This window comes from Carcharodon carcharias, chromosome 22, assembly GCF_017639515.1.
Source record: "Carcharodon carcharias isolate sCarCar2 chromosome 22, sCarCar2.pri, whole genome shotgun sequence".
Classification (NCBI taxonomy): Eukaryota; Metazoa; Chordata; class Chondrichthyes; order Lamniformes; family Lamnidae; genus Carcharodon; species Carcharodon carcharias.
This window is the reverse complement of record NC_054488.1, coordinates 45,717,905-45,741,575: the sequence shown is the minus strand read 5'-3', so window position 1 is coordinate 45,741,575 and position 23,671 is coordinate 45,717,905. Positions and strand designations below refer to the sequence as shown.

Sequence of the window (23,671 nt, the reverse complement as noted above, 5' to 3'; positions counted from 1 at the left end):
CACTCTAGATTGCTATCCAGTGGTCCTTGTGTAGAGTGAAGTCAAGCTTAACAGTCATTTCCCCATGAGTATATAGTCTGCCAAAATTCACTGTCTTAGGTCATGCATTGAAAGATGGTAACTTGGGTAATATATCATGAGGTTTCAGATCCCATGACACAAAATCTCAGCAAGGAGTCAACATCTTAGGGAGAAAGCAAATTTCATAGAGTGAGAAATATATGCAAACATTATTGAATTCTGAAAATATATTTCATTTGTGTTTATCAAGATGTTTAAAATGCTATTTACACAGAGCCAGGATCTCACCTTTGTGTCTGTCCTGTAGGAGAAGTCTGTGATCCAGAATCCATTAACAGAAACTTTGTGTGGGGCAGATGGAACTCCAAACACAAAGACGCTGCCCAGTTTAAGGCCATCTATCTGGCTGTTCAAATGGATTATCTCACTGAACAGCATATTCTGAGGAGGAAAATTACAGCTAGAAAAATTACCACACACAATCAAATCTCATAACTTTTGTCAATTGCTCAAGCTACAACAGTGAATAAAATAGGAGCATTGCAACCCAGTATAAGTGTGTGAATAACACAAGATTACTACTTTGGAAAAAAATTATTATAATTATAACCACTCTCTAACCTTTCCATTAAAAAAAAACCCAAAATGAAATATCCAGAAAATGCCTGTTTAATTACAAGTTAGGATGAGGGAAATCTATCGGGTTAGCTTTAACTTGGATGTTTTTTATTAATTTAAAGTTAATTTCCTCCTTGGGATTCCCTAAGGAATCTCCTATCACAAGTAGTGTTCTTTCAGCTGAGGGGCTGGGCAGCAAGTCATTTGGGTTTTTTTTGCTAATGTTGATTTTGCAGGGCTACTGGCAAGGTTTGTGCATTTGGCTCTGATGAAAGGACATCAACCTGAAAAGTTTACTGTTTCCTTCTACACACATGCAGCCAGATGTAATATTTCTAGCATTTTCTGTTTTATTTCAGATTTCCATCATCCACAGTATTTTGTTTTGTAATAATTCAGTCAGCTTTTAAATTGGTTGCATGTGGCTTATGCTAGCAATTCAAATTTTCTTCCTTATGGGTTTAAAGTTTCATGTACAAACAAAGCACCCGTTGATTCAGAGAGATAGCAGCTGCTATTTTATGAAATCCAGGGAAGGATATGGATGCGTTTCAAGCTTAGATTCTACACAGTCAACACTAATAATGAAGTGTTTGAAATCAGACATACTTACATTTTTTGCTAGGAAGATAATTTCAGTATAATCACCATTTTCAAAACTCAGCAGGCTATCACCATCATCCCAGAAGAGTTCTCCTCTAGCAATTCCCTGATCAGACAGTGCCACTATCAGTTCAAATGGGTTTCCACGAGAGGCAGCAGTTGTGGTGTTGGGCTCCTTGATAGAACACAGATTTATGTATAAACATCATGAATACAGCATACATGAGAATTAAAAAAACACATATCAGTACTAAGCTGTCACTGCTGAAGCTGTTCTTATACTGATAAAGACAGGAGTGAAGTAGCTGCACAGCTGCCCTCAAGGAAAATCTGGGATAAAAGCAAAATACTGCGGATGTTAAAAATCTGAAATAAAAACAGAAAATGCTGCAAAAACTCAGCAGGTCTGCCAGCATCTGTGGAGGGAGAAACAGAGTTAATGCTTCGAGTCTATATGACTCTTCTTCAGAGCTAAAGAGAAATAGAAATGTAATGAATTTTATACTGTTTAATAGGGGGTGGAGTAGGTGGAGCAAAACAGAAGGTCAGGTATAGGTGGGGGCTAAGGAGAAATTTGACAAAGATGTCATGGACACAAGACAAAAAGAGTGTTAAAGACTAAAGAAGGTGCTGATAGTGGCATAAAGCTAAGATAGAATTTGTTAATAGCAGAACAAGGGTCAGCGCTCTGCAAGAGCACTTGTCACCACCTCTAGTCTTTAACACTATCATTAACACTCCCTTTGTCATGTGTCCATGACATCTTTGTCAAATTTCTCCTTAGCTCCCACCTATCCCTGGCCTTCTATTTTGCTTCACCTGCTCCACCCTCTCTTAAACAGATTAAATTCCATGACATTTCTACTTCTCTTTAGTTCTGAAGAAGAGTCATATGGATTCAAAACATTAACTTTGTTTTTCACGCCACAGATACTGCCAAACCTGCTGAGTCTTTCCAGCATTTTCTGTTTTTATATCAAGGAAAATCTGGCCCTGGAAAGTGTGGGAAATATAGACTTTGCCTCTTGTATACTGTTAGCTGACAGGATGGTGTATGGGCAAACGCGCACTTTTTCCCTTTTAGCCTTCCAATTACTAGAGTGATATGTTGCAAAGCAAAAAAAAGACTGGCACTCAAGAGATCAACTGGATCTCACCACCAATGCTGCTCCCTTGGAGAACTAATGCATAATACAAATAAGTACAGATCAAAGTGCTCACAGCAGGTGGCTTCTGATTGTGCTTAAAAGAGCTGAATTTAGAGAATAACAATTCCGATATAACGTGTTCGATCTGTTATGTCCATGGATGAAAAAGGAAATAAAACAATAAAACAGAAAAAGGAGGTTTATAACATATGCCAGACAAAGAGTACAGTAGAAAATCAAACAGTACAGAGTTTAGGGGAAAATTGAAAAAGGATACAAGTAGTATGAGAAAAGATTAGCATTTAACATAAAAGAGAACCCAAAAATCTTTCATAAACATATGAAAAGTAAAATTATAATTAAAGTAATGGTGGGTCAATTAGGGACAAAAAAGGAAATCTTCTCATGGAAGGAGAGGAGATGACTAAGGCACAGGATGGGTACTTTGCATCTGTCTTCACAAAGAAGGGGATAAAATTAATGCCATAGTAAATATTACATCAAATAGAAGAGATGGATATACAATATTGGACAGGGTAAAAATAGAAAGGAGATCCTAATAGTGTGACAACTTTAAAAATATAACAAGTCACCTGGTCCAGATGGGATGCATCCTGGGATGCTGAGGAAAGCTAGATGGCAAACAGCGTTAGCTCTGACCACAATAAATCAAGTGTCTTTAAATACTGGAGTGGTGAGAGAGAACTGGAGAATTGCAAATGCTACAACCTGTTTAAAAAAGGAGGGGTGTAAACTTGGTATCTATAGGCCAATCAGTCTAATCTCAGTGCTGGGAAAAATACCAGAGACCATTGTCAAGATTAATTCAACATGGAAAAATATATGTTAATACAGGAGTCAAGAGTTATGGGGAACAGTAAAGCAAGTGGAGTTGAGGCCAAGAACAGGTCAGCCACAATCTTACTGAATGGTTGAGCAGGCTTGATGTGCTATATGGCCGACTCCTACTCCTATTTCTTATATTCTTATGTAAGGGACAACCTGCATGGATTTGTTAAAAGCAAATCATGTCTGATTAACCTGATTGAATTCTTTGATTAAGTAACAGAAGGCACAGATCAAGATAGTGCACTAGATGTTGTATATATGAACTTTCAAAGCATTTGATAAAATACTTCGTAACAAGCTTATTTGGAAAATAGCAGTACATAATGCTAAAGGGGCAGTTGTACCACGGTATGTAATTAGTTGGGGAATGGCATTCAGAGAGTACAAGTGAACTGATGTTTTTCTGACCGGAGAGGAGCATGCACTAGGGTCCTCAAGTGGACAGTATTAGGATCACTGACTGTTTCTCTTGCTTTATAAATGGCCTAGACTTTGGCGTAAGGGGCACAATTCTTAACTTTGTGGATGATACAGAACTTGGCAACATAGTAAATACTAACTGGACTTAAGGAGGATATGGGCTAGTGAAAAAGGCAAACACGATTTAATGCAGTTAATTGCAAAGTGATACAGTTTGGGGGAAACAAAATGGAGAGGCAGTATAATCTAAATGATACTATTTTAAAGGTGGGTGGGGCACCTACAAGAGCAGGCAGACCTCCAGCAGCACAGTCACAAGTTTTTTGAAGGTGGCAAAGCAGTGCAGTAAGCAGCTAAAAAGCATATGGGATACTTGGCTTTGTGAAAAGGGGCAGAGGAAACAAAAATAAGGAAGTCATGCTCAGACTTCACAGACCCCTGGTTTGGCCCAAGCTGAAACTGTGTATAATTCTGGGCACCATACTTCAGGAAGGATGTCGAGGCCCTAGAGAGGGCGTAGAGGGGGTAAACCAGGATAACCATCCTGACTTGCAAATATATTGCCTTTCCTTCATTGTTACTGGGTCAAGATCCTGGAACTCCCTCCCTAACAGCACTGTGGGTGTACCCACACCACAAGGACTGCAGCGGTTCAAGAAGACAGCTCACCATCATCTTCTCAAGGGCAATTAAGGATGGACAATAAATGCTGGTCTAGCCAGTGATACCCACATGCTGTAAATGAATTTTAAAAACACCTCTATTGGGTCTCCAATATGAGGGATGAAGAACTTGAGTTGGGTGGAGAGATTGGAGAAGCTTGGACTATCGTCCTCACAGCAAAAGGAGACCCATTGGAGATTTTTTAAAAATTCATTTACGGCATGTGCGCATCACTGGCTGGGCCAGCATTTATTGTCCATCCCTAATTGCCCTTGAGAAGGTGGTGGTGAGCTGTCTTCTTGAACTGCTGCAGTCCATGTGGTGTAGTTACGCCCACAGTGCTGTTAGGGAGGGAGTTCCAGGATTTTGACCCAGCGACAGTGAAGGAAAGGCGATATATTTCCAAGTCAGGATGGTGAGTGGCTTGGAGGGGAACTTCTAGGTGGTGGTGTTCCCATTTATTTGCTGCCCTTGTCCTCTTAGATGGTAGTGGTTGTGGGTTTGGAAGGTGTTGCCTAAGGAGCCTTGGTGAGTTCCTGCAGTGCATCTTGTAGATGGTACACACTGCTGCCAGTTTGTCGGTGGTGGAAAGAGTGAATGCTTGTGGATGTGGTGCCAATCAAGTGGGCTGCTTTGTCCTGTATGGTGTCAAGTTTCTTGAGTGTTGTAGGAGCTGCACTCATCCAGGCAAGTGGAGAGTATTCCATCACACCCCTAACCTGTGCCAGGCTTTGGGGAGTCAGGAGATGAGTTACTCACCACAGGATTCCTAGCCTCTGACCTGCTATTATTACCACAGTATTTATATGGCTAGTCCAATTCAGTTTCTGGTCAATGGTAACCCCCAGGTAATGCCATTGAATGTCAAGGGACCATTGTTTAAATTCTTTCTTGTTGGAGATGGTCATTGTCTAGCGCTTCTGTGGCGCAATGTTACTTGCCACTTGTCAGCCCAAGCATGGATATTGTCCAGGTCTTGTTACGTTTAGATATGGAATGCTTCAGTATCTGAGGATTGGTAATTGGATGCTGTACATTGTGCAATCATCAGCGAGCATCCCCATTTCTGACCTTATGAAGGAAGGAAGGTCACTGATGAAGCAGCTGAAGATGACTGGGCCTAGTCTACTATCTAGAGGAACTCCTGCAGTGATGTCCTGGAACTGAGATGACTGACCTCCAACAACCACAACCACCTTCCTTTATGCTAGGTATGATTCCAACCAGCGGAGAGTTTTTCCCGATTCCCATTGACTCCAGTTTTGCTCGGGCTTTTTGATGCTATACTCAGTCAAATGCTGCCTTGATGTCAAGGGCATCACTCGCACCTCACCTCTGGAGTTCAGCTCTTTTGTCCTTGTTTGAACCAAGGCTGTCATAAGATCAGAGGCTGAGTGACCTGGGCAGAACACAAACTGGGTTCAGTGAGCACAGTATTGCTAGGCAAGTGCCGCTTAATAGCACTGTTGATGACCCCTTCCATTGCTTTACTAATGATTGAGAGTAGACTGATGAGGTAGCAATGGCCGATTTGGATTTGTCCTGCTTTGTTTACAGGACATACCTGGGCAATTTTCCACATCGCTGGTAGATGCCAGTGTTGTAACTGTAATGGAACAGTTTGGCTAGGCACAGCAAGTTCTGGAGCACAAGTCTTCAGTACTATTGCTGGAATATTTTCAAGGCCCATAGCCTTTGCAGTATCCAGAGCCTTTAGGTGTTTTTTGGTATCACGTGGAATGAATCGAATTGGCTGAAAACTGGCATCAGTGATGCTGGGGACCTTGAGAGGAGGCCGAGATGGATAATCCACTCGGCACTTCTGGCTGAAGATTGTAGCAAATGCTTCAGCCTTATCTTTTACACTGATGTGCTAGGCTCCTCCATCATTGAGGATGGAGATGTTTGTGGAGCCTCTTCCTCCACTGAGTTGTTTAATTGGTCACCACCATTCATGACTGGATGTGGCAGGACTTAGATCTGATCTGTTGGTCTGGAATTGCATAGCCCTATCACCTGCAGCTTATGCTGTTTGGCACGTACGTAGTCCTGTGTTGCAGCTTCACCAGGTTAACACACATTTTTGGGTATGCCTGGTATTGCTCCTGGCATGCTCTCCTGCACTCATTGAACCAGGACTGATCCCCTGGCTTGCTGGTAATAGTAAAGTGGGGGATATACTGGACCATGAGGTTACAGATTGTGGTTGAGTACAATTTTGCTGCTATTGATGGCCCACAGTGCCTCATGGATGCCCAGTCTTGAGTTGCTAGGTCTGTTTAAAATCTATCTCAATTAGCACGGTGGTAGTGCCGTACAACAAGATGGAGGGTATTCTCAACGTGCAGGCAGGACGTTGTCTCCACAAGAACTGTGCCGTGGTCACGCCTACTGATAATGCCATAGACATGCATCTGTGGCAGGTGGTTCAGTGAGGATGAGGTTAATAATGTTTTTCCCTCTTGTTGATTCCCTCACCACCTGCTGCAGATGCAGTCTAGCAGCTATGTCCTTTAGGACTCGGCCAGCTTGGTCTGTGGTCGTGCCACTAAGCCACTCTTGGTGATGGACAGTTAATTCCCCCACCCAGAGTACATTCTGCAACCTTGCTGCCCTCAGCGCTTCCTTCAACTGGTGCTCAACATGGAGGAGTACTGATTCATCAGCTGAGGGTGGGGCAGTACGTGGTAATCAACAGGAGGTTTCCTTGTCCATGTTTGACCTGATGCCATGAGACTTCATGGGGGCCGGAGTTGATGTTGAGGGCAATTCCCTCCCACTGTGCTGCCACTTCTGCTGGATCTGTCTTGCCAGTGGGACACGACATACCCAAATATGGTGATGGTGGTGTCTGGGACATGATCTGTAAGGCATGATCCCATGAGTATGACTATGTCAGGCTGTTGCTTGATTGATCTGTGTGACAGCTCTTCCAATTTTGGCACAAGCCCCCATATGTTAGTAAGGAGGACTTTGCAGGGTCAACAGGGCTGGGCTGTTGTTGTTGTGCCTAGGTCGATGCTGGTGGTCCGTTTGGTTTCATTCCTTTTTAATGGCTTCTTAGCGGTTTGATACAACTGAATGGTTTGCATGGCCATTTCAGAGGGCATTTAAGAGTCAATCACATTACTGCGGATCTGGAGTCACATGTAGGCCAGACCAGGTAAGGGCGGCAGATTTCCTTTCCTAAAGGACATTTAGGTTTTTACGACAATGGTTTCATGGTCATCATTAGACTTCTAATTTCAGATTTTTATTGGATTCGAATCTGGGTCCACAGAGCATTACCCTAGGTCTCTGGATTACCAGTCCAATGACAATACCACTAACCACCGCCTGTACAACATTAGGAGGTGTTTTCATAGAGCAAGTAGGGAGAAACAGTTTCCTCTGACAAGTAGGTTAGCAGGAATGGGCTATGAGTGCTGGCCTTGCCTTGGTGTCACATCCTGTGAATGATGAAATAAAAAAGTAACCAGAAGCCACAGATTTAAAATAATTGGCAAAAGGACGAGAGTGGAAATGAGGAGAATTTTTTTAACACAGCAGGTTAAGTTCTGGAATGCATTACACAAAAGGGTGGTGGAATCAGAATCCATAAGATTGTTTAAAAGGTATGCAGTTGAAGAGGAGTCATTTGCAGGGTTATCGAGAGTAAGCTGGGTTTGGGACTACATTTGAAGCTTTTTTCAAAGAGCCAACAAAGGTGTGATGTGTCAAATAGCCTCTTTCTGTGCTGTAGAAATCTACAATTCATTAGCAGTAGCAGCAACAGGTGTCAAAAGTCCTGGGTCTGAGAACTGGATACCATTTTTATTTTACCTTAACCAGTTTGGTTTTCAGCCAGCCACTATTCTACAAAGGAATTTTTCATTTTTTCGTGTAATCAGAATGGAAAATACTTTATAATGTGCACATATACAGTTCTTTCTCTGTTGACGTCAGTTCTTTTTAATAGACTCCACGATGTATATTTGACAAATTGTCACAGGAAGCCACAGCATTTGGTACATATGTATAGTTCTGTAACTTACAGGCTTATGACAGTGTCACAACGTCTCATGGCAAAACTGCCTTGCAGTGAAAATGTTAACCTTTAAATGTGTTCCAATATACACCTTGCAAATAAGTTGAGAGTAAAGCTCAATATCGGGAGAAAAACAAAATGGGAAAGGAAAATCGGACAGGATGTCTAATGGTGGCTGATGTGCTGCCACCTGGTTTGCTCTTCTCCATAACTTAAATTTCACCTCTACTGAAGTTACTTATATACTTGTACCTGCGTAGGCAAAATACAGCCTCCTCGTACATGAACATTTATGGTATCCAAGGGTGCCTGTAGTACAACGTATTGGCCCTTACTATGAATGGAGGAACCCTAGACATTGAAATATACAAGATCAGAGGGGTAATAAAATGTTGACAAATTGATAGCTTTACGTATAAACACACACACACACACACACACACATATTGTATATTGGGAATAACTTGGTTGATTTTAACTGATCTACGACATGATTTCCACAAAGGAGTCGAGTAGATATTTATTCCGACTTAAGGTGGAGTTGAAAACTCCTATCACTGAATTCTCATTTTAACTGTTCTGTGCTTCACAAGACCAACACTGGAGTAAAGCCTTTTTCTGTCTTGTCTCTGATTCCACACAAGCAAAACAATCTGCATAAAAGCTACGTTGCTCCAGCAATACTGCAGAGCAAGCAAACTGAACTGGAATAGAGAGATAAATGAGACTGCTAAACAGACGAGCATGATCTGATCTGAAAAGGATCTTAGATAAAGCAATGGCACAAATGCAGATTCAGTGACCACATGATGCACAGATGTAGTACACTATCCAGGACTATAGTGAATATAAGAACATGTTCAAGAATGAGAATAATATAACACTTACATTGTATAGATTGTACCATGTTGTAGAGGGAAAATAACCAGAGACCTCTACTGTTTTAGGTTCCAATACTGGAGTAATGAGAAGTGCCTCCCCCCACATGAACTGACGATCAATGCTTGACGTGTTCGGATCTTGAGGGAATCTGAAGCCAAGAACAAGCACCATTTACCTATTTGGTGTAATTCCAACACAACTGACAAAAAAGATCAGATGAAGCTATTTAAATATTTCTATTTCTTAAAGTACTAAAATGGAAGTTTTAATACCGTCCAACAAAAAAAAACATGAGATGGCAATGACAGTCATATGTACATTTACAAACATTAGATGTAACTGATGCCACAAGAGTTTCAATATCTTGCCGTTGAGTACCCAAACTCAGTTAGTTTTGCTGCTGTGGGATGATGTCGAACAAAGGCCAGACACTTCTCCTTGAAGTGGGGATAAGCAAGAACTATTGTATGGAAAGTCAGCTTTCGGCTACTCCAGATAGCTGGCTCAGAGCAACGTCATTAATGTTTGAGAGCAGGCTGTCCATCTGCCCTCTCATTAGCATGGACAAAATATACTGTGTTACAAAATGCTGTGATAGAATATACTCCCAGGCTACACCAAAAATAACTGCTGACCATAGAACCAGAGTAGACCATTCAGCACCTGAAGGCTGTTCCACCATACAATTTGATTATGGCTGATTGTACTTCTTTTATACACCTTTGTTTTATATGCCTTAGTACCCTAACAACAAAAATCTATTGATTGATCATGAACATTTCAGCTTGATCCTTTTAGGGGAGCAAGTTCCAGATTTTCACTAGCCATTCTGTGAAAAAAGTACAATCTGATTTCATTCCCAAATAGCCTAGTTTTAATTTTAAGATTACGCCTCTTGTTGTGCATACCCCTACAGGAAATAGTTTTTTTTTATCTACCCTACCAACCCTCTATCAATTTAAATACCTTGATTAGATTACTCCCTAATCTTCTAAAGGTAGCACAAGCCAAGTTTGTGTAACTTGTCCTCAACTAAGAAACCTTTAAGGCCTGGTATCATTCTTGTGAATCTGTACTGTACATCTTCCAAAGTTAATGTATCTTTTCTGAGGTCCTGTCCCTAATACTTAATTCAGTACTCCAGATGGAGTCTGACCAAGGATCTATACCACTGTAGCACAATTTCCTCCCCCTTGTCATCCACTCCCCCTTGAACAAAGGCCAACAGTCTATTTGACTTTCTGATTAAGATTTTTGCATTAACGTTTGGTGATGCGTGGATACCATTATCCCTTTGCTCCTCCATGGCTATTACCATTGAGAATATACTCCCAATTTGTCTGTCTAAGATCCAAAATAAATAAGTTCACGTCCTCACATTGAACTCCATCTGCCATAATTTTGCTAACTCACTTAAATCTGTCTATGTCACTTTATTCTTCATTCTCCTATCACACTACTTACTGTGATCTGCAAACTTGGATATAAAAGTCTATTCCTTTAACCAAGTCAATAGCATATGTGGTGAAAATCTGCAGCCCCAGGGACATCGTCATCGGAAAATAAACCCTTTATTCCTACTTTACGTCACCAACCTCCCAACCAATTACCAACACAAATCACAAGATTACCCTCGATTCCATGTGTTCTCACTTTGCTAATAATCTCTTGTGCACATTGGAATGTCATATTATAGTCAGTCAGTCTAAATCTGGGTGAACAGACCTGGACAAATGGAGCCTCATTACACTCAAAAAAAAATCTACACCCAATTCCAGGCAAGGATGTGAAAACTGTTAAAGAGTGTTTTACTTCAGAAGTAATCTGAATGGTAAAATACGAACACGAGGTTTCTGATGACCCGAAGTTTAGTTGTGGAGTCAACCAACAGAGAAAGTTTGAAGTTTCAATTAAAATATGACTGGATTATCTGAAACAAATTCACAGGGACAAGAAGAGATTGGAGTAGTTTCAATCTGTCCTCAGATATGGCTATTATTGTCAAATCTCATTTCAAATAGTACTAAAAAGGTAACATACTCAAATGACAGTGGCCGAACAACCATATCTCCAGCAGAGTGAGCTTTGTGGAAAAGTGTGTAAAGGAAAGGCAGCAGCATGTATCTAGTGAAGAGAGCTTTCCGCATTGCTGATTGTGCTGACTCACTGAAGACATATGGTTCCTGAGGCTGCAAATCAATGAGGAAAGTGAGTTAACTAAGATGCACTTTTTTCCTTACATCAATATAGTGGCAGAGAGTCTGCTTCCTGTCTACCCTATTGGAAACTTATGTGTACATTCAGTCCCCGAGAAACTAACATGGCATCTTCTATTACTTAGGCACTAGCTTCGGATCAAGACATGTTGTCTTGTTTGCTTCTTAAGGCTTCACCTTTCTGTGCATTTTTCTTTAGCTGGTATAGTGGGGCCAAGAGGCATCAAATCTTGCCATGACTCCCAACACAAATGTCATCCTGCTTTAACAAAATGTAAATGTTTAGGTTGAAAACAAGTTATATCTAAAAAGCCAAACACTTATCTAAAATTTAACTACGAACACCAATTCTTCTTGTTTTGTGCATCCACGGCTCCTTCCAACAACTTATATTCATATAGTGCCTTTAACAACAAAAAATCTCAAAGTGTCTCACAGGAGTGGCATAAAATAAAATTTGACTCTGAGCCACGTAAGACGATACTAGGGCAGATGGTCAAAACTTGGCCAAATAGGTAGATCTTAAGCAGCACTTTAAAGTGAGAAAGGTAGTGAGGTTTAAAGAAGGAATTTCAGAGCTTAGAGCCTGGCAGCTGAAGACACAGCCAGCAGTGGTTAAGCATTTAAACCAGGGTGCTCAAGAAGCCAGAATTAGATGAACCCAAAGTTAGGGAGGGGTGAGGACATGGAGGAATTTAAAAGCAACAATGAGAATTTTAAAATCAAAGCAGTGCTTGATTGGGAGTCAATGTAGGTTAGCGAGCATAGGGTGATAAATGAATAGAACTTGGTTCAAGTAAGGACATGGGTAACCTCAAGTTTATGGAAAAGGAATGTAGGAAGCTGCCAGGAGTGTGTTACAACAGTCAAGTCTACAGGTAGCAAAGCCATGAATGAGAATTTCAGCAGATGAGCTTTAGCAGGGGTGGAGTTGGGTGATATTACAAAGTTGGAAATAGGCAATCTTAGTGATGACACATATAGGTGGTCGAAAAATCGTCTCAGGGGCAAATATGACAAGATTGTGAAGAATCTGGTTAGACTCAGACAGTTGCTAGGGAGGGGGCTGAAGTTCGTAGCGAGGGAAGGGAGTTTGGAGTGTGGATCGAAGGCAAAGGCGTTAGACTTCCAGACATTTAATTACAGGAAATTTCTATTCATTCAGTACTGGATGTTGGATAAGTAGTCTTATAATTTAGCACAGTGGGGGAATCAAGAGAAATGGTGGTAAGGTAGAGCTGGACGTCACCAGTGTACATGTGAAAACTAACCTTGTGCTTTTGGATGGTGTCACTGAGGGGCAGCATGTAGATGAGAAATAGGAGGGGGCCAAGGATAGATTCCTGGGGATGACCAGGGTTAATAGCGCAGGAGCAGGCAGAGAAGCCATTGCAAGTGATACAGTGACTACATTTAGAAAGGTAAGAATGGAACCAGGAGAGTGCAATCCTGCCCGGCCGGATGACGGTGGAGGGACATTGGAGGAAGTTGGTGAGGTCAACAGTGTCAATAGTCGCAGACAGGTCAAAAAGGATGAGAAGACTGACATCGCTACCTCAATGAGGAGGAATCTTGAATTCATTTTGCATGCTTTGTGATAAGCAATGTCGTCAGTCACAATGCTGCTATTGACAGCTGAGAAAATTTCCTGGATAGTGATAGCTCTTAGTGCAGAAGCAAGAGCTGCTTGACCTCAAATAGTACTACTGAGTTGAATATATAAACATAGGAGCAGGAGTAGGTCATTCGGCCCGTCATGTTCCGCTATTCAAACAGAACGTGGCTGATCATCTACCTCAGTGCAGTTTTCCCCCACTATCCCAATATCCCTTGATGTCATTGGTATATAGAAATCTTTTGATTTGTCTTGATCATGCTCAATGCTTGAGCTTTCACAGCTCTCTAGGGTAGAGAATTCCAAAGATTCACCACCCTTTGAGTGAAGAAATTATTCCTCATCTCAGTCTTAAATGGCCTGCCCCTTATTCTGGGACTGTGTCCCTTGATTCTAGACTCACCAGCCAGGGGAAACATCCTATTTACATCTATCCAATCACACCCTGAAAGAATTTTGTAAGTTTCAATAAGATCACCTCTCATTCTTCGAAACTCTAGAGAATGCAGGTCCAGTTTCCTCAATCTCTCTTCATAAGACAATCACGCAATCAAACATAAAAAAATGTTTTTTGCTGATGTTTAGTGTTTGCATGCAAAATGATTGCACAAAAGTGTACAATTATGTGCAAAATATGCACAAAAAGTGATCAAAAGTGCACATATACTCTAAACTGAAGGACAACATATGGTAACCTTATTCTTCACAACTTTGGAGTATTGTGTGCAGTTCTGGTCGCCTAACTACAGGAAGGATATCAGTAAGATTGAGAGAGTGCAGAGAAGATTTACTAGGATGTTGCCGGGTCTTAAGGAGTTGAGTTACAGGGAAAGATTAAACAGGTTAGGACTTTATTCCTTGGAGCGTAGAAGAATGAGGGGAGATATGATAGAAGTTTACAAAATTATGAGGGGCATAGACAGAGTAAATGCGAGTAGGCTCTTTCCACTTAGATTAGGAGAAATAAACACGAGAGGACATGGCTTTAGGGTGAAAGGGGAAAGGTTTAGGGGGAACATTAGGGGGAACTTCTTTACTCAGAGAGTGGTGAGAGTGTGGAACGAGCTCACTCTTAAATTTTAAGAATAAATTAGATAGATACATGGATGGGAGAAGTCTGGAGGGTTATGGACTAGGTGCAGGTCAATGGGACTAGCGGAATAATATTTCGGCACAGACTAGAAGGGCTGAATGGCCTGTTTTCTGTGTTGTAGTGTTCTATGGTTCTAACTCAAGTTCTTTTCCATTAACAAAGGTCATAGGTAATCATCTGAAAACTTTTTCACATATTCTGCTGCCAAACAGTAATCCAACAATGAATCTTTTAATTTCGTTCTCTGCATTTACAATATTATGTATTGAATGCTTTAAAATAGTGAATTAAATTGGACTCTTCAAGCCTACTTCAATATTTACTGGTATCTCAAGGACTAACCGGTTGATTCAGGCCATTGTGATTTCGCATAAACGGGTAGAACGACCCAAGTTGTGTCCAGCGCACACAGAGTTCTTCAGTGGTGCTCCACTGAAAACCACAGACATCCGCTCCAACAAGGGGAACCCCAAACATGTTAAACAGCATTATTGCTGTGAAAGACACAAGACAACGCACAAAGAGTTTTATATTTTTGATTTTTCACAATGCATATTTGACATTTAAATTGTACAATTGATTACCAATAAATAGCATGACTGCCCTCAGGAAAAATATTAAAAACATAGGTTTTAATATAAAGGCTTTGTTGCTGGCATAATACCCACAGCATGTTCATTTATAATGCCTTCATGCACACATAAGTTTGTATCTTTAGTCTCCTCAAGTGGAGATATGAAAAGGTAGAGGGATTAAAGAAAAAATAATGAGAAACACCCCATACTTCTGTCATGTATATCCTAGTGGCTAATGTACAATAGCACAGGCAGAGCTGTTTGCTTCATTGTAAGACAAGGACACAGTGGCAGCAGTGTGTACCATCTGCAAGATGCACTGCAGCAACTCACCAAGGCTCCTTCGACAGCACCTTCCAAACCTGCAACCTCCACCACCAAGAAGGACAAGAGCAGCAGGTGCATGTAAGCACCACCACCTGCAGATTTCTTGCCAAGCCACTCACCATCTTGACTTGGAACTATATTGCCATTCCGTCACTGTCACTGGGTCAAACTCCTAGAACTCCCTTCCCAACAGTACTGTGGGTGTACCTACACCACATGGACTGCAGCAGTTCAAGAAGGTGGCACATCACCACCTTCTCAAGGGCAATTAGGGATGGGCAGTGATGCCCACATCCCGTGAAAGAATAAAAAGTTGCTTATATTTGGCTGAAGACAAACTTTTCTTCTTAGGAGTCATCTAAACTAACATATTGCAAGATACTTCTTTCTGTTGAATGTGATATCTATCGGTTCCCAATAGTGTTAATTTTACTATGATATTGTTTTGGTATTGTAGGCATTAGAAAGCTACATTTAAATCTTACTGCTAAGTGGTGAAAAACAAAAAACTTGAAGAAAGACTAAAGGCCTCTCCTCCAAACATTCCATAGCTTCACATTTTTAGAGGTAAATGAGAAATTGGTTGATTAATCACATAATATAATGGTCATGGTTATAAGAACATAAGAAAAAGCAGCAGAGGTAGGCCATTTGGCCTTTCAAGCCTGCTCCGCCATTCAATAAGATCGCGGCTGATCTTCTACCTCAGTTCCATCTTCAGCATTACCTCCATAACCCGTGATTCCCTTAGTATCCAAAAATCAATTGGTTTCATATATACTCAATGCCCCAGCATCCATAGCCATATGGAGAAGAGAATTCCAGAGATTCACAATCTTGAGTGAAGAAATTTCTCCTCATCTTAGTCAAAATTGGCTGCCCCCTTATTCTGGTACTGTGTCCCCTAGCTGTAGATTCCTCAAGCAAGAGAAACATCCTGACAGAATCTACCCTGTCAAGACCCTTAGAATTTTACATGTTTCAACAAGATCACCTCTCACTCCTCTAAATTCTAGGGCGTACAGACATTGTCCATATGTCTCTCATCATGTAACAATTCCTTCATCCCAGGAAGCTGTCCAGCAAACCTTTTCCACTCCATCTGTGGCAAGTATATCCTTTCATAGATAAGGAGACAAAAAATGTACAAAGTACTTCAAGTGTCATCTCACCAAGGCCTTATATAATTGCAGTAAGACTTCATTCTTATACTCCAATCTCCTTGTAACAAAGGCTAACACACCATTTGTTTTCCTAATTTCCCATTGTGCTTGTAAGTTAACTTTCAATAATTTATGTACAAGGCACCCAGTACCAAAATTTTCCAGTCTCTAACTAAAACTATTCTGCTTTTCTATTTTATCTACCAAAGTGGATAGCTTCACACTTCTACATCATAATTCATCTGCCACATTCTTGTCCACTCATATTACCTGTGTAAATGTCTTTTCAGGCCTTTGCCTTATTATGCTCATCTAAGTTATTAATATAGATTGTACATATTGTACTTAGCTGAGGTTTGAGCACTGATCCTTGTAGTACCCCAGGCTGAAGCATGCCAACTTGAACCTGAAAATGACCTGTTTATTCTTACTGTTTTCTATCTGCTAAATTATGCTTGATCCAAGCTCACGAGTCCAATTTTTTGTGTAATAGCTTCTTGTGTGACACCGTATCAAATACTTGTTGAAAATCCAGATACACTGCATCCTCAACGGCCCTGCCAGTTACAACCTCAAAAAACTCTTAATAGGTTTGTAAAACACAATTTCTCTTCCATAAATCTATGTTGACTCTGCCGAATTATAATATGATTTTCTAAGTCATCAGTGTTACTAGGTCCCTAACAATAGATTGTAATAAATGACTGATATCAGACCAACTGGTCTATAGTTCCCTGTTTTCTCTCTCCCTCATTTTTGAATAGCTGGATTACGTTTGCTACCTTTCAATCCGTATGACCATTCTAAAACCTAGGGAATTTTGGAAGATCAAAACCAGTATATTCATTATCTTTGCATCCTCCTCTTTTAAAACCTTAAGACATAGGCTATCAGGTCCAATGAATTTGTTGGCTTTTAGTCCCATTAATTTCTCCAGTACTTTTTTTTTTAACTAATACTCATTTCTTTAAGTTCCACATTGTCATTGCCCTTGTTTCCCCACTTTTCTCTGAATGTTTTTTGTGGCAACCATAAAGATAGATACAGTATTTGTTTAATGTCTCTGCCATTTCCTTATCCTACATTACAATGTCTCCTGTCACTGACCAGGTAATGTGTTCTTGTGTTGTTGATTTAGTAATAAATATTGGCCCGGACACTGGGGATAATTCCCCTGCTCTTCTTCAAAATGGTGGCAAGGGATCTTTTACATCCACTGGAGAGCGCTGATCTGGCCTTGGTTTAATGTCTCTTGTGAAAGGCAGTGTGGCAGCCTTTAGTATTTCACTGGACAGTCAGCCTTGATTTTTATGCTCAGCTCTGGGAGTGGAACTTCAACCCATAACTTTTTGACCCAGGAGTGAAGGTGCTACCAACTGAGCCACGCTGATGGTCGTAACACAACTATTGGAATGTAAAACTTTAGTGTAGCAATTATACATTTTGAAAAGGACGCAAATCCATAAAGTTGAAGTTCTGGTTCTGGAAACACTCAGTTCAGGAAACCTCCTTGGAAAGTAGGATCATGCTTCAGTTTGGTGTCAAAACTTCATGTTTATTTCCATACCTGGGATAGTATAATACATGTCATTCCAGCTGCTCGAGATGTCCCCAGTCCAGTGACCAGCATAATGGCCATGACTGGGGAATGTGGACCGCGAAATCACAAATGGACGTTTTCCTATTACCTTGATCAAAGCACTAGACATAAGGAAACAGGCAATGTTAAACAAAGGGTGGCTTAAAGTATGCATCAACAGACTACTGCCAATATACAATCTATTTTATATTTCTGAAATGATATTTGCTTATATTGAAACTACTTTTGTGCGTTTCTTTCTTCAATGATGCATCGTCACTTTAAAAGAAGTTGACAAGCCGGTTCAGTGATGGGCTTTTAAAATTAATAGGCAAAACATAGCACCCATGGTTGCTGCTGGCATCCCTCTGCCATATTTATCCTGTTGTAAAAAAAAGACAGAATCTAGTCATTGGGTTCCATTGGCACCAGTGCTTTTATATTTCTTCTGGGGCCTTCTTACCTCAGCTTAGAGCGTCGCCACTACATTGATGAAATCATATATAACAAACATTACAATATTATTGTGTTTCTGCTGTGAGGATACTGATGTTGGAGAAACGTGAAGCAGTCAGGCTATGTTCTAGAATTACTGACCACCAAGGTCAGACTCAAATAGAGGTGTTAAGCCTCAATAAACAAGTAATGATATTTGCTGTAACCTAAATGGATTCTGGGGCAGTGGGCTGGCTCTGGCTTTTAGAGTAGCTAGCATGTTGTTAATTCACAATCAGGAAACCAGCACCCCCTCACCCCCAAATGCCTCAGTGACTTTGGTGAATGAGTAGCTGAACCCATTGAGACTAAGATGATCCCATTTGGTTACTGGTTTGTGTTGAACTAACTAATCTGAGCCAGAGCAATGGTACAGGTGCTACAATTCAAATTAATGCCTTGGGTTATGGAGAACAAAAATCGATTAGGTTTTCTTCTCCTGTTTGCTACTCAGTGCTTAATACTGGGCATGTGCACTTGTGCATTTCGCGAGGGTAGGATCAGGCCTTTCGCAGTGGATAGCTTGAAAATATGCATCTTGAAAGCTCAATCAGCAATGTCAAGCTGAATTAAAAATTTTGTTTTGAAATGTTTAAATATATCCTGCACAACATTCAAAAAGCATTGCCTTGCTACACTGAACAGTGCATCCATGTCCTATAAAATATTTGCATTGCTGTTTCAATTGTCACTCACTCATGGGAAGCAATGGCCTCAGTCAACCCATAGAGGTTGTGCAGGTTATAATGCGATGATAGATACTGTTTTCCAGACATACACAGTGTGCGAGATCTCAAATTTCCTCCAGTAACACCTGTAAAAGACAAACAGAAAACAGTCATTGTCATAATGAGCTGATTAAATTCTTTGCCACAAAAATCAGAGGGCCAAGCACAACGAAGGAAAACGGAAAACAAATCACTTTTTAAAAAATTGTTCATAGATGTGGGCATCACTGGCTAGACCAGCATTTATCGCCTATCCCTAATTCCCCTTGAGAAGATGATGGTGAGACGCCTTCTTGAACTGCTGCAGTGCATGTGGTGTAGGTACAACCACAGTGTAGTTACGGAGGGAGTTCCAGGATTTTGACCCAGCGACAGGGAAGCCACACAATTTCATTCCAAGTCAGGATGGTGTGTGAGTTGGAAGCAAACTTGCAGATGGTGGTGTTCCCATGCATCTTCTGTCCTTCCAGGTGGTAGAGGTTGCGGGTTTGGAAGGTGCTGTTGATGATGCATTGATGAGTTGCTGCAGTGCATCTCGTGGATGATATACACTGCTGCCACTGTGTATCAGTGGTGGAGTGTGTGAATGTTTAAGGTGGTGGATGGGGAGCCAATCAAATGGCTTGCCTTGTCCTGGATGGTGCTGAGCTTCATGAGAGTTGTGGGAGCTTCACTCATCCAGTCAAGTGGACAGTATTCCATCATACACCTGACTTGTGCCTTGTGGATGGTGGACAGGCTTCAGGGAGTCAGGAGGTGAGTTACACTCTGCAGAATTCCCAGGTTCTGACCTGCTCTTGTGGCCACAATAGTTATATAGCTGGTCCAGTTCAGTTTCTGGTCAATTGTAACCCCCAAGATGTTGATAATGGGGGATTTAGTGATGGCAATGCCATTGAATGTCAAGGGGAGATGGTTAGATTCTCTCTTGTCAGAGATGGTCATTGCCTGGCACTTGCATGGCATGAATGTTACTTGCCACTTATCAGTCCAAGTCTGAATACTGTTCAAGTCTAACTGCATATGGATGTTATCTAAGGAGTAGCAAAGGTGCTAAACATCGTGCAATCATCAGCAAAAATCCCCACTTCTGACCTTATAATGATGTTAGGAACGAGAGAGTTTAAGTAAGCTATATTTGCATTTTGGGTGTTAGGAATGAGTTTTGGCTTTAAGATTAAGTTTAAGTTTAATTTATATTTCTGCATTGGTATGTTAAGAAAGGGGGGGGGAAGTTTGAGTCAAAGGGAAAGAACAGGAATCAGGAATAGATATTGTTAAGAGTGAGGAGCTGAGAAAGGCTCCAAGCTTAAAGGGAAAAAGCTGCAGGACGCAGACTTCAAGCACGACTGAGCATTTAAGAGGAAGTATGTGGAAGGCAAAGCTTGAAAGCATGTAGCAACCCAGAGGGGAGGAACATCGGAAGGAGAATTCAAAACCTGAAGGTGGACTCTTGTGGAAGGCGTCCGAGAGAAAGCATAGTTTGGGAGAAGATTCCAAAGGAAGTTCTTTGAGCGTGGAGATTGGAAACCCTCATGTGAAAGATGGAGTTCAGTGAGACTGGTTAGCTCATGGTGTGACAAGCATCTGGGGGGAGTTAATGAGGGATCCATAGCATCTATTTGGGGTGGCATCTGTCACTTAGTTTCAGGGTGTGGGGTGCCTGACCACAGGTTGCCTATTGGTTTACATGGGCTGTGTACTTACTGTGAACATTAGAGTGTAAGAGAGCTTTTGTAACTTGTGTTATCTTTACGAATTTCTATATATCTGTAAAAGTATAATTGTGGATGAAGCAGTATTGTAATATAGTTCATCTTTTCTTGTTTAATAAATTTTTTTTTTGTTTAAAGTTCATCAGCCAACTCCTGTGACTCTGTTCAGTAGCCACTCTCCACGTTTCTAAACAAAAAATAAAAGTTAGGATCTATCAAGCCAGGTTCCACCCTGGGATCTGACTTGTCCAGCCATAGCTGGGAACATAACAATGGCGGGAAGTTCATTGATGAGCAGCTGAAGATGGTTGGGTCCAGGACACAACCCTGAGGAACTCCTGCAGCGATGTCCTCCAAAATCCACAACCATCTTCCCTTATGTTCGGCATGACTCCAATCAGTGGAAAATTTTCCCCCTGATTCCCATTGTCTTCAGTTTTTCTGGGGCGCCTTGATGCTCAGTCAAATGCTGCCTTGATATCACAGACAGCTACTCTCACCTCAAGTTCAGCTTTTATTGCAAATTTGGACCAAGACTGTAATAAGGTCAGGAGCTGAGTCACCCTGGTGGAACCCAAACTGAGCTGCACTAATCAGATTATTGCCAAGTAAGTGCCGTTTGATAGCACTGTGGACGACACCTTCCATCACTTTCCTGATGATCGAGAGTAGACTGATGCGGCAGTAATTGGCCAGGTTTGATTTGACTTGCTTTTTGTGAACAGGACCTACTTGGGCAATTTTCCACATTGCCAGGTAGATGCCAATCTTGTAGCTGTACTGGATCAGCTTGGCCAGGGCTGCGATAGTTCTGGAGAATAAGCCTTCAGTACTGTTGCCAAAATGTTGTCAGGGCCCATAATCTTTGCAGTATCCGGTCCCTTCAGCTGTTTCTCGATACCACATGGAGTGAATTGAACTGCCTGATGACTGCCATCTGTTATGCTGGGCACCTCAGTAGGAAGCCTAGATGGATCATCCAACCGACACTTCTGGCTGAAGATGGTTGCAAATGCTACAGCCTTGTCTTTTTCACTGATGAGCTGGGTTCCCTCAACATTAACGATTTTGTGCAGCCTCTTTCTTTGCTTAGTTGTTTAATTGTCCACCACCATTCACGACTGGATGTGGCAGGACTGCAGAGCTTAGATCTGATCTGTTGGTTGTAGGATAGCTTAGCTCTGTCTATTGCAAGCTGCTTCTGCTGCTTGGCATGTAAGTAGTCCTGTGTTATTGCTTTAGCAGGTTGACACCTTATTTTTAGATATGGCTGCTGCTGTTCCTTGCATGCCATACTGAACACTTCGTTGAACCAGGGTTGATCTCCTGGCTTGATGGTAATGGTAGAGTGGGGAATATGCTGGACCATGAGGTTGCAGATTGTAGTTGAATACAATTCTGCTACTGCTGATGGCCCTCAGCGCCACATGGATGCCCAGTTTTGAGTTGCTAGATCTGTTCAAAATCTATCCCATCTAGTATGGTGGTAGTGCCACACAACACAATGGAGGGTATGCTCAACGTGAAGGCTGATCTTCATCTCCACTAGGATTGTGCTGAGGTCACTCCTACCAATCCTGTTATGGACAGATGTGTCTGCGACAGGTAGACTGGTGAGGATGAGGTCAAGTAGGTTTTTCCTTCTTGTTGGTTCCCTCATCATGTGCCGCGGACCCAGTATAACAGCTATGTGGGCATTGAATTCCCCCACCTAGAATACATTCTGTGCCTTTGCTACCTTCAGTGCTTCCTCCAAGTGATGCTCAACATGGAGGAGGACTGATTCATCAGCTGAAGGGGTTGGGGGTGGGGGGGGGGCGTTGCTGGTGCGATAGTGGCCATCAGCAGGAGGTTTCTTTGCCAACCTGATGCCATGAGACTTCATGGGGTCTGGAGTCAATGTTGAGGACTCCTGGGGTAACTCCTTCCCAACTGAATACTAGAGTGCTACCACCTCTGGTGGGTCTGTCCTGCCAGCAGGACAGGAAACACCCAGGGATGGTCATAGTGGTGTCTGGGACATTGCCTGTCAGGTATGATTTGGTGAGTATGACTATGTCAGGCTGTTGCTTCATTAGTCTGTGAGACAGCTCTCCCAACTTTGGCACAAGCCCCCAATGTTAGCAAGGAAGAATTTACAGGGTTTACAGGGCTGGGTTTGCTGTTGTCGTTTCTGATGCCTAGGTTGATGATGGGCGGTCTGTTGGGTTTTAATCCTTTTAGACTTTGTGGCCGTTTGATACAACTGAGTGGCCTGCTAGGCCATTTTAGAGGGCATTTAAGAGTCAACCCACATTGCTATGGGTCTGGAGGCACATGTAGGCTAGACCAGGTAAGAATGGCAGATTTCCTGATTTTCTTCCCAAAAGGACATTTACGACAATGGCTTTGTGGTCGCCACTACGGAGACTAGCTTTTAATTCCAGAGCTTTTAATTGAATTTAAATTCCACCAGCTGCCATGGTGGGATGTGAACCCTCAGAGCATTAGCCTGGGCCTCTGGATTACTCATCCAGTGACATTACCACTATGCCACCATCTCTCCCAAAACAATTATGTACAAAATGCAAAAAAATACCTTAACCGTTACGGCACAGAAATTGTACGGAAAAGTTTGGTAGGGCACAGTTGAAAAACATTTCTTGCTTTTGTTAATGAATTGGCTTTTACCTGGTACATAAGGAGGATTTTCCAAATTGTTGTTTGGGCAGCCATTTATTGCTCCAGAAACAAAGTTGGATGGTTCATTCATATCCTGTGAAGCAAATAACTTATTTTTATTCATTAATGTTGTTAGCTTAAATAAAAATGTTAATTTCAGCCAGGCCAGACAGATACATCTTCCTCCACATCTCTCAGACCACCCCCCACTGATTTTCAGCTTATGGCACCCCTTCAATATTGCATTCTCTAAACTTCAAACATGCTCAATTC

The 23,671-nt window shown here is 41.6% G+C and overlaps 1 protein-coding gene across 5 annotated transcripts in view; it reads right to left on the bottom strand.

Moving 5' to 3' along the window:
- Positions 1-23,671, bottom strand: part of LOC121293787 (lysosomal alpha-glucosidase-like) — a 56,731-nt gene that overhangs the window by 3,171 nt on the left and 29,889 nt on the right. For 4 of the 5 annotated variants that reach the window (XM_041217117.1, XM_041217119.1, XM_041217118.1 and 1 more), the window contains exons 11-19: positions 23,408-23,492; positions 18,991-19,108; positions 17,788-17,921; positions 14,498-14,649; positions 11,272-11,420; positions 9,238-9,379; positions 8,602-8,700; positions 1,253-1,417; positions 310-462 (exon numbers count right to left, since the gene is read on the bottom strand). In XM_041217117.1, coding sequence (XP_041073051.1) covers positions 310-462; positions 1,253-1,417; positions 8,602-8,700; positions 9,238-9,379; positions 11,272-11,420; positions 14,498-14,649; positions 17,788-17,921; positions 18,991-19,108; positions 23,408-23,492 — 1,197 coding nt within the window. The remainder of the gene's footprint in view (positions 1-309; positions 463-1,252; positions 1,418-8,601; positions 8,701-9,237; positions 9,380-11,271; positions 11,421-14,497; positions 14,650-17,787; positions 17,922-18,990; positions 19,109-23,407; positions 23,493-23,671) is intronic. The other variant, XM_041217120.1, reaches the window with a different exon arrangement.